Genomic DNA, 11,077 nt, shown 5'->3' on the forward strand with positions numbered 1-11,077 from the left:
GGGCCGGGGGCTGCTGGGACAGCCCAGCCCAGGGAAGGGTGATGGGGGATTTGGGAGGGAAGGTGTGCCCGCTCCTGGGAGCATTCCTTGCCGTGTGCCTGAGCGCAGGGATGTCACAGGGGTGGCACAGGGATGTCACAGGGGTGGCACAGGGGTGGCACAGGGATGGCACAGGGACACGGATGCTGTGTGGACATGGCACAGTGGGGACCTGCCCTGGCGCAGGAGCCCAGCTGTGATTAATCAATGTCCAAGTGAGAAATAAGGTGAAAAATGTGACCAAGGCTGGGGGCAAGCGGGAGATGGCTGGAACAGGTGACAGGGATGGAGGGTTTTGCTCCTGGCCCTGTTTCCTGCCTCTTCCAGGGCTCATTTTTTCTCTGCTGTGGGAGCAGGAGGTCTGGCCGTGGGGTCCCTGTCACCCCTCAGCACCCCGGGGACCTCGGGGTGGTGGCTGGCCCAGGGTGGCACGTCCAGGGGCTTTGGGGTGGTGGCAGCCTGGGGTGCCGGGTGTGGGGACACAGGGGTGACAAGCGCCCAGGGGTGCCACGTGCGGGGACCTGGGGGTGGCGACTGTCTGGGTTTGGGGTGCCACATGCGGGTGATGGCCCCTTGGGATGGTGACAGTCCCGGATGCCTGGGATGGTGACAGTGCCCTGTGCCGGGACCTCGGGGTGACAACTCCCCGGCCATGGCGTGCTGCGTGTGGGGACCCCGGGGCGGCACCCGCCGGGACAGGGGGTGCCACGGGGACCCCCAGCCCTGCCTGCCGACCCCCAGCCCCCCCAGCACCCCCCAGCATCTCCCACTGCCCCTCGCTGCGGCCCGGGACGCTCCCCCCGCGCTGCCGCACTGCCCCCCCCGCCGCCCCCCCCGGGGGAGGCCCCACCTCCCCCCCGCCCCCAGCCCCATTTCCCGGGCGGGACCGTTCAAAACCCGCCCGGCGCCGCCGCTCCCCGGATTCCGCCGCCGCTTCCCGGGGCCGGGGCCGAGGATGCTCCGGCTGCCGGCGGCGGGGGGGGGGCGGCGGGTGCGCGGCGGGGGCTGAACCGCGGCGGCAGCGAGCCCCGGCCTGCCCGGGACACTTGGCGGGGAGGAAGAACAGGAGGAGGAGGAGGGAGGAGGAAGACGAAGAGGCCGCCTTCAGCCTCGGCCCCGCCATGCCGGGCCCCACCGGGGAGCGTGGCCCGGTGGCAGCGGCTCCCCGGGGGCTGTGAGCGGCCCGGGGCCGGCGGAAAGGGGGCCCCGGGAGGAGGTGGGGGGGGGCTCCGGGCGGAGGGGGGGCCCCGAGCGGCATGGCCAGCGCCGTCCCCCCCGCCGCCGCCGCTTGCACCGGGATTTAACCGGGGCTTGGATGCTTTCACCTCCCGTTTCCACTTCGGGAGGGCATGTGCGCGGGGGAAGCGGGCCGCCCCCAGCGGAGCCCCCCCGCGCCCTGACTCCACCGTGAGGGGCTCGGCCGCCAGCCCCGTCCCGCCGCCGGCCCCGGAGGACGGGGAGCGCCCGCCCCGGCCCCCCCTGGCCGGTGGGTACCGGGCGGGGGGCGCCGGGTACCGGCAACTTGTGTTTAGCGTCCGGCGGTACCGACTGGGGGGAGCCCCCCCTCTACCCGACGAGATTTGGGTTTAAACTTTGGGTTTTGGGGAGCCCCGAAGATGCCTTTCCACCCGGTGACGGCGGCGTTGATGTACCGGGGGATCTACACCGTCCCCAACATCCTCGCCGAGCAGCGCCCCGTGGAGATCCCCGAGGATGAGCTGGAGGGTGAGCGGGCTCGGGGGGCTGCGGGGGCTGCCTGGGGATCGGGGGGGGTGACGGGGACATCCCGTGGGATTGCGGGGTGAGGAGGTTTGGGGGTCCGGGAAGTCCATCCCGCGGGATGCGGCTGTGCGGGAGTCGGGGTGCGCGTTCCCCCGGCGCCGTGGGGAGGCTGAGGGCGAGCGGGATGCGGATGGATGGAGAAGGAGGAGGAGGAGGAGAAGGAGGAGGGGAAGGAGGAAAGCTGAAGCGGGGAGGCGTGCGGGGGTCCCGGGCCCCCGGTTGTGGCAATATGACACAGCAGGGACCGGCGGCAGTGGCGGGGGGCCGCTTTCCCCTCCGCGGCGCGACGGGGTCACCCCCTCCCCGCTGTCATAATATGACAGTGGCTGGTGGCGCGGGGACCCGAGGGGTGGCTGTCACCCGTGCCACCCCCCGGGTCACGGCAGCTCCACGCAGTCCCGGTGTCACCGGACTCCGGCCGGGAGGAGCGGCCGGCGGGGCTCTGCCCACCCGTGCGATGAGAGGGGCCGAGCTCAGCTCGCTGCCGCCACAATGGCTTTTTCCACCCCAAAAGTTTGCCGGGGTGGCGGGACGGGCACTGGCGGTGCCCGGCTTTGGGGTGTCCCTGGGGAACCCGGGGGAAAGGGGTGCAGCACCCCCGGACCCAGACCCGGCACCAGGGGGGAAACTGAGGCACGGGGGGGTGACCCCACCATGTCCCCACTCTGCCTGGGGAGAGCACCCTTGGTCCAGCACCAAACCTGGAGCCCTTGGCATCCCCGTGGGGAAACTGAGGCAGGGAGCCACAGAGCTGGGGGTGAGAAGAACTCCAGAATCCATTTGGGAGCCCCGAGCAGGCGCTCACACCAGCGTGCAAGGGCTCTGTGTGTGTGTCTGTGTGTGTGTGTGCATGTGTGTGTGTGTGTGTGTGCAGCTCTGCAGGGTGTGCGTGTGCGCTGACGTGCCTGTCACAGCCTCACTGCAGGGGCTCTGTGTGTGTGCACAGGCATGGCACAACCCCCTGCCTGCACAGCGTGCTGGGGTGTGCTCACACGTCTGGATGCACATGCACGGCCTCGCTGCAGGGTGGCTCCGTGTGTGTGCCAGTGCCACCGTGTGTGTGCCAGTGCCACTGTGTGTGTGCCAGTGCCACTGTGTGAGTGGCTGTGCCAGTGTCACTGCGTGTGTGGCTGTGCCAGCGTCACCGTGTGTGTGGCTGTGTCAGTCTCTGTGGCTGGGCCTGTGTTTGTGTCACTGCAGCACGTGTGTGTGCCCATGCACAGCCTGGCTGCAGGAGGTGTTTGTGTGAGTGTGCACAGCGGCACAGCAGGACGGGCTGGTATGCACAGCCCTGCTGCAGAGGGGTTTGTGTGCCTGTGCACGAGCACAGCATCACTGCAACCTGCTGGGGAGAGTGTGTGTGTGTGTGTGTGTGTGTGTGTGTGTGTGTGCAAACACCAGCACAGCCTTGCTGCAATGGGGCTGTTTCTGTGCACACACACACACAAGTGCAGCTGTGCATGGTGTTGGTGTGTCTGTGTGCACACATGAGTGCAGCTGTGCATGGTGTTGGTGTGTCTGTGTGCACACACGAGTGCAGCTGTGCATGGTGTTGGTGTGTCTGTGTGCACACACACAAGTGCAGCTGTGCATGGTGTTGGTGTGTCTGTCTGTGTGCACACACAAGTGCAGGTGTTCATGGTGTTGGTGTGTCTGTGTGCACACACGAGTGCAGGTGTGCACGGTGTTGGTGTGTCTGTGTGCACAAGTGCAGCATTGCTGTGGCGTGGCTGTGCAGGTCCATGCGTGTGCACACACAAGTGCAGCAGCACCACTGCAGGGGGGTGTGGGTGTGCAGGCACAGGGATGTCACTGCAGGGGGGCTGTGTGTGTGTCTCTGTGTGTGTACATGCACAAGCACAGCTGTGCCGGGTGTTGGGGTGCACACGCAGGGGCAGCACCACTGCATTGTGGTTGTGCATGTCTGTGTGTGCACAAGTGCAGCATCACTGCAAGGAAAGTGTGTGTGTACATGCACCAGTACCTCAGTGCAAGGTGTTTGTGTGTTTGTGCACATGCACAGGTACAGCATCACTGCCAGCTGTTGGGGTGTGCACACACAGGTACAGCATCACTGCCAGCTGTTGGGGTGTGCACACACAGGTACAGCATCACTGCCAGGTGTTGGGGTGTGCACACAAAGGTACAGCATCACTGCCAGCTGTTGGGGTGTGCATGCACAGGTACAGCATCACTGCCAGGTGTTGGGGTGTGCATGCACAGGTACAGCATCACTGCCAGCTGTTGGGGTGTGCACACACAGGTACAGCATCACTGCCAGCTGTTGGGGTGTGCATGCACAGGTACAGCATCACTGCCAGCTGTTGGGGTGTGCACACACAGGTACAGCATCACTGCCAGCTGTTGGGGTGTGCTGTATCCATGCACATGCCCGTCTGTGCATGGGGGCTGTGAGTGCACCTGTGTGTGTGTGCACGAGCACATTGCTCCAAGGTGCTGGGCTGTGTGTGCACACTCACACGTGTCACTGCAATGTGTGTGCACACAGGTACAGCATCACTGTGACATGTTCTGGCTGTGTCCCTGTGTGTGCACGCACAGTGTCCGTGCAAGGGGTGTGTGTTTGTGTGTTTGTGTGTGTATTTATGTGTGTGTTTGTGTGTATTTATGTGTGTGTTTGTGTGCATGTGTGTTTGCGCGTGTTCGTGTGTGTGTGTGTACTTGTGCGTGTCTGTGTGTCTTTGTGTGTGTTTGTGTATGTTTGTATATGTGTGTGTGTGTCTGTCTGTGTGTGTGTGTTTTTGCACACCTGGGCACTTCCCTGCAAGGTGTTGGTGTGTGACACCAGTACAGCATCACCATAAGGAGTGTGTGTGTGTGTGTGTGTGTGTGTGTGTGTGTGTGCGTGTGTCTGTGTCTGTGTCTGTGTCTGTGTCTCTGTGTGTGTGTGAGTGTGTGTGTGTGTCTGTCTGTGTGTCTGTGTGCGTGTTCACGTGTATGCGTGTGTGTCTCTGTGTGTGTATGTGTCTCTGTGTCTGTGTGTGTGTGTGTGTGTCTCTGTGTGTGTGTGTCTGTGTGTGTGTGTCTCTGTGTGTGTCTGTGTGTGTGTGTGTGTGTGCACAGGTCCGGTGTCACTGCCAGGGGTGTCCCAGCCTCACTGCAGTGAGGTGTGTGCGAGTCCTGCAGCTGTGTCTGTGTGTCTGTGTGTGTGTGTGTCCATGTGTCTGTGTGTGTGTGTGTCCATGTGTCTGTCAGTGTGTCTGTCAGTGTGTCTATGTGTGTTGCTATGTGTCTGTGTGTGCATGTCTATCTGTGTGTCTCCCCATGTGTCTGTCCGTGAGTCTGTCCGTGTGTCTGTGTGTGCTCACACCCCTCCCTGGTGTCCCTGTGCCACTCCCCGTGTCCCTGGGCTGTTGTCCCAGCTCACCCAGTCCCCGCTGTGGTGTCCCCCCCTCCCTCAGCAGTGGGGACCGATGGCACTGCTGGGAGCCCCAGGGGGACCCCACAAGGTGCCAGACCCCCACGAGCTGCCATCTCCTCCTGTCCCCCTGGCATGGGGACACCGGTGACATCCTGATATGGCTTCACACTGGGGCTGAGCAGACTCAGAGCAGGGGCTGCTCAGTGGGGAGCCAGGACCCCACTCTGGCCACTGCCAGGGCCTGTCCTTGCCTGTCCCCCAACTCCCTGAGCCACCTGATGAGGAGACACCTTGGAGCTCTTTGGGATGAGCATCCTTCAAGGATGAATTTTGGGGGTCCTGGAGTGTAGTGAGGCCCCCCAGGAGTACAGGGAGAAGCTGGAGGATCTCCCTGCCCAGGCAGGGACACTGGCCATGGAGAAGCTCAGACTGACAGGCCAAAATCCCACAAAACTCCCCCAAAACACCTTGAAGACATCACTGATGTGACACCATCCAGGCAGGGATGTTCCCAAGCACTTGGGTTCAGTACTGTCACCCAATATGGGTTTTTTCCCCAACCCCAAAGTTCACAGCCCATTTCTCCCACTTGGATTCTCCAGCACGAGTCCCCCTGGCAGCCACATGGAGAAGGAAGAGGCACCAACATCCTGGCCTGGCTTCCCAGGGTCCCCCACACAAATTCCCTGGTCCTTTCCCATCAGCCTGGTTCCAGCTTCGCACATCAGGTGGCATCAAAAAGCCAGAAACTGCCCCAAAAAGGAGTAGAGTCCTGAGTGCAGCAGGAGGTGGGGTGGAGTCAAGGGACTTCAGGCCATGCCTCAGTTTCCCTGCAGCATCTCCCTGCCACCCTGCAGGGATCTTCCCCCACATCCCAGGGGTTCCTTTTGAGCCAGAAACCCCCAAAGCTCCCGGTTCCATCTCCTCTGCACCAGACAGGGCTGAACACTGCAGCAATTTCACCAAGATTTGGGATTTTTTTGGGTGAAGCGTGGCACAGCTCCAGCACCCACTCCTGGACCCCAGGATGGGGGCACAGACCCACCCCTAGGACCATGGGATGGGGCACAATCCCACCCCGAGACCCCGGGATGGGGACAGTCCCCAGCCCCCGTGGATCCTCAGGGATGCTCCCGGCTGGATGCTGCGGCCCCGTGGGGATGCCCCTGTGGCAGTGCCCACCTGGTGGCACCCCAGGCTCAGGCACAGCCAGGGATGCGGCTTTAGGGCAGAACGCCGCGGTTTTAGGGCAGAACGCCGCAGTTTTGGCTGCAGCAGTAGCTTAAGGGGCAGGGTGGGTGCTCGGGGTGACTGGAATTGGGGCAAATATTTGGGGTCTGTTGGGCAGGTGGGACCCTGCTGGGGAGGCTGGGGGGGCAGGCGGGACCCCCACAGGGGTTCTGTGGGGGCTGGAGCGGGAAGCTCAGCCAGACTCACTCCTGCTGCCCCCACAGAGATCCGGGAAGCCTTCAAGGTGTTCGACCGCGATGGCAATGGGTTCATCTCCAAGCAGGAGCTGGGCACGGCCATGCGCTCCCTGGGGTACATGCCCAACGAGGTGGAGCTGGAGGTCATCATCCAGCGCCTCGACATGGACGGTAGGAGCCCCCCAACCCGGGGTGGGGACGGGGACAGGACCCCCAGCTGGGTGACACACACAATGCTCCCGTATTTCCACCCCTCGTGCTGGACAGACACGGGATGTGGGATGAGACTGAGCCAGGCTCTGCCTCCCGCTGGAGCCTCCCCCTCATCCATCATCATCATCATCATCATCATCATCATCATCATCATCATCATCATCATCATTGCCACTGCAGCTTTGTTTGGGATGATTTAAGGATCCTGGATGTTTGTGGGATGCCAGACCTGCTGGGACCGCGCTGCCGAGGCTGGATCCCACACCCAGGGGTGGATCCTGCACCCTGGGTCGTGTCCTCAGCACCCAGCACCCATCACCCTCCAGCACTCGCTGCCACCGTGACCCTGTCCCCACCCCTCCCTCGCCCATAAGGACCTGAAGGAGCTCCTTAATTTATTGCTTTTCCTTTTTCCCCCATTTAAAAGCCTTTCCGGCAGCGCTGCCAAGGCGCCGCTCCCCTCATTACTCATCGTTAGTGCTGCCCTGACAGCCCCATGCCAGCGTCCCCCCCTGCCAGGGGACACGGCCAGAATGGCCACCAGGCACCTCCAGAGTCACAGCCACCCCCAGGGTCACAGCCACCACCGGGTCCCTGCTGGAACTGGGGTCCCTGCTGGAATTCAGGCTCCAACTGTTGTTCAGGGTCCTGGACAGTGCTGGGCTTCCCCAGCCAGTACTGGGGGCTCCAGGTGACACTGGGTGTCCCCAGGTCCCATTGGAAGGGGCTCAAATGGCATTGGGGGTCCCCAGATGTTGCTCTACCAGCAGTGAGAGTCCCAGCCAGCACTGGGGACCCCAGCCAGTGTTGCCATCCCAGCTGGTGCTGGGGACACCAAACTTTGTTGGAGGTCCCCACCCAGTGTTGGAGTCCCTGGTTGGTTTTGGGGGTCTTCAGCCAATATTTGTGGTCCACAGTTAGCCCTGGGAGGCCTCCAGATGGCATTGAGGTCCCAGCTGGGGAACTGGAACTGAGGTCCAGGTCATGTTCATGTCCTGGCTGATGTTTGGTTTCCCTAGCCAGCACTGGGGTCCCAGATCACATTTTGGGGGGACTAGATGGTATTAGGGTGTCCCCAGTGGGCCCTGGGGTCCTGGCTGGCACTGGGAGCCCCATCCAATGCTGGGCATCCTGGCCAAAGTTGAAAGTTCCCTAAATTTGCTGGAGGTTCCCAGCCAATCTTGAGGTCCCCAACTGGTTTTGGGGAGGGGCCCATGGGGTCCTTTCTGGGAGGGGGAGTGTCCCATGTGCCCCATGGCAAGGCAGGGGGTGACAGCCAGCCCTGTGTCCCACAGGTGATGGGCAGGTGGACTTTGAGGAGTTTGTGACATTGCTGGGGCCCAAGCTCTCCACCTCGGGCATCCCAGAGAAGTTCCACGGCACCGACTTCGACACCGTCTTCTGGAAGGTAGGGACACCCCTGTCCCCCACGGGATGGTAGGGACACCCCTGGTCCCCTTGGGAACACAGGGACACCCCCGGTCCCCTTGGGAACACAGGGACACCCCCAGTCCCCTTGGGAACACAGGGACACCCCTGTCCCCCACGGGATGGTAGGGACACCCCCTAGTCCCAAGGGAAGGCAGGGACACCCCCAGTCCCCTTGGGAAGGCAGGGACACCCCTGGTCCCCTTGGGAAGGCAGGGACACCCCCATCCCCTCCTGGGGCATCACCTCAGAACCTGCACCAGGGAAGGCTCAGGGTCAGGGCCAAGGTTGGGGTTGGGATCAGGGATAGGATGAAGGTCAAGGCTGGAATTGGGGTTGGGCTGAGGCTGAAAGTCAGGCTCTGGGTCAAGGATGAGGTTAGGGTTGGTTTAAGAGTCAGGATTAGGTTTAAGATTAGAGTTAGGGTCAAGCTCAGGCTCCAGTTCAGGGTTAGTGTAATCCTTGGGGTCAGGGTCAAGGTCAGCAATAGTTTAAGGGTTGGGGTTAAGGCTAGGTTTAGGATCAGGGTTCAGGTTGGACTCAGGGTTAGGACTCAGGTTTAATGGTGGGGCCAGGGTCAGGACTGGGGTCAGGAACAGGTTCAGGGTCAGGATTGAGGTCAAGGTCAGGACTGGGGTCAGGGTCAGGAGCAGGATGAGGTTCAGGATCAGTGTCAGGGAGCACCCCCTGTGCCCCTGTCACGAACAGGCCACATTTGGTGCCAGCACCCTCTGTGTGTCCCCGCTCTGCTGGGTGTCAGCAGGGCCTTTCCCAGACAATTCCAGGGTGACCCCCCCAAACCACCACACCCAGAGGCTCTGGGGGACCCCGGAGCCCCCTGTGCTGCCGGCCATGGGGTCACCCCGAGTCCCCCGGTCCCCGCAGTGTGACATGCAGAAGCTGACGGTGGACGAGCTGAAGCGGCTGCTGTACGACACCTTCTGTGAGCACCTGTCCATGAAAGACATCGAGAACATCATCATGACAGAGGAGGAGAGCCACATGGGCACGGCCGAGGAGTGCCCCGTCGACGTGGAGAGTGAGTGCCGGGCTCCGGGAATGCCAAACCCCCCACGGGGATGCCAAACCACGGGGATAGCGCTGCTTACCCTTAGTACCAGGAGAGTGTATTTGGGATGGGGGTAACGCGCTGTTTGTCCCACCCCCAGCCTGCTCCAGCCAGCAGATCCGCCAGACCTGCGTGCGGAAGAGCCTCATCTGCGCCTTCGCCATCGCCTTCATCATCAGCGTGATGCTCATCGCCGCCAACCAGGTGCTGCGCAGCGGGATGAAGTAACGGGGCAGCCCCGCCGCCGGGACCCGCAGCGACAGCGAGGAGGAGACACCTATAAATATCTATAAATATCTCTATGTACATCCATCTGTGGCCCAGAGACGTGACCCCCCCGGGCGGGGGACAGCCGAGGGGACAGAGCCGCGCCGGGGCCCCGCCGTGCCGGGCGCCGCCGTCGCTGCTGTGGGCAGAGCACGGAGACTTTGGTACCGACACCGACCCCCCCTCGCCAGACAAAATCCGACCCGTGAGTGCATGTGACGTGCATGGAGCCCCGTGAGCCCCCTCCCGCGGCGGATCCCGTCGGATTCTCCGATCTAGCGTTAGAGCTCATATTTAGGATAAACCAAATCATCCCCTAAGCAATACACGCGCCTGAGATGGTTCCTAGAGCCGGGAGCGTTTGCATGGACTTGGCTGCCAAGGGCTGGATTCCACCCCCCCAGAGCCCCTCCCTGTCCCCGTGCCGTGCCTCGGTTTCCCCAGCTGCCCGGTGCGGGGACATTCCTGACCTCCTGCTTGATGCACTTTGAGCCGACCCCCCTTGGGAAGAGCTGGAGCGACCCCGAGGCCGGGGAGCCCCGCACGCCCTGGAACCCCCAGCCTGTATGTAGCACCCACCTGGGCACGGACTGGTTGGATTTGGGGCCGTTTCTCATTCTTTGGAGTTTTTGGGGTTTTTGGGGTGGTGGTTTTGTTTTTGGTTTTTTGTTTCTGTTTTTGTTTTTGGTTTTTTTTGTTCTTCCTGGTTGGTTGTTTCCGATCTGAAATAAAACTGGGATTTCTGAAGCGCTCTGGGCTGTGGGGGCTCCTGGAGATGCTGGGGTGGAGGGTGATGGGGTGGGGCCCTGGGAGCACCCGTGGGTGCTGCTGAGTCCTCCTGGCACGGGAGGTGGGCACTGGTTTGGGGGGCTGTGACCCCCAGACTCTGGGGGCTGGAGCATCCCTAAACTTTGGGGCAGTGGGACCTGGCTCTTTCCCAGCAGCTCCCACATCCCCCACCCCACTCCTGCCTCTTCCCATGGATCCCAGAGCTTTTATCCCCCTCTCCATGTCTCATGCCCTGATATTTTATGTTTGGTTTGATGAATGTTTCACTCCCCTTTGCCTCGATGAGGAGGATGCTCAGCCCAAGCCCCTTCCCAGAAGTGCTTTCACCTGGATTAACAGTAATTCCAGCAGGAACCAGGATGTGTCTGGGGCGCTCAGAGAGGCTCCACAGGGTCACAATTCCTGGGCCAAGCTGAGGATCCTGCCCCAAGGCTGGTGGCAGGGAGCACCCTGTTAATCCTGATTTACACCACTGTGCCTGGCCCCGGTGTGAGCCCCCAGGCCGAGGGACATTGGGAATCTCACAGCCTCACATCTGTGTGCACTGTGGGAGCCCATTCCCACCTAATGGATCGCCCTCCCCGAGCCCCCAGCGATGCATTTTTAATGGCAAAGAGATTAAAGGGATAAATAAAAACAGGGGAAGTGCTTGGGGCTGGGAGAGAATTGGGCAAAGCTGCT

General features: G+C 62.1%; 1 protein-coding gene across 1 annotated transcript; it reads left to right on the plus strand.

The window, feature by feature from the left end:
* Window positions 1–915: 915 nt before the first annotated feature.
* On the plus strand, window positions 916–10,359 carry CABP7 (calcium binding protein 7). Its single transcript, XM_071445709.1, has 5 exons — window positions 916–1,764; window positions 6,658–6,801; window positions 8,139–8,251; window positions 9,157–9,310; window positions 9,441–10,359. The coding sequence occupies exons 1-5, from the start codon at window positions 1,656–1,658 to the stop codon at window positions 9,566–9,568; spliced, it is 648 nt and encodes a 215-aa protein (XP_071301810.1). The 5' UTR covers window positions 916–1,655; the 3' UTR covers window positions 9,569–10,359.
* The last annotated feature ends 718 nt before the right edge of the window (window positions 10,360–11,077 follow it).

Source organism: Agelaius tricolor, unplaced genomic scaffold (assembly GCF_023055355.1).
Source record: "Agelaius tricolor isolate 1412-34295 unplaced genomic scaffold, bAgeTri1.0.p SCAF_20, whole genome shotgun sequence".
Taxonomy (NCBI): domain Eukaryota; kingdom Metazoa; phylum Chordata; class Aves; order Passeriformes; family Icteridae; genus Agelaius; species Agelaius tricolor.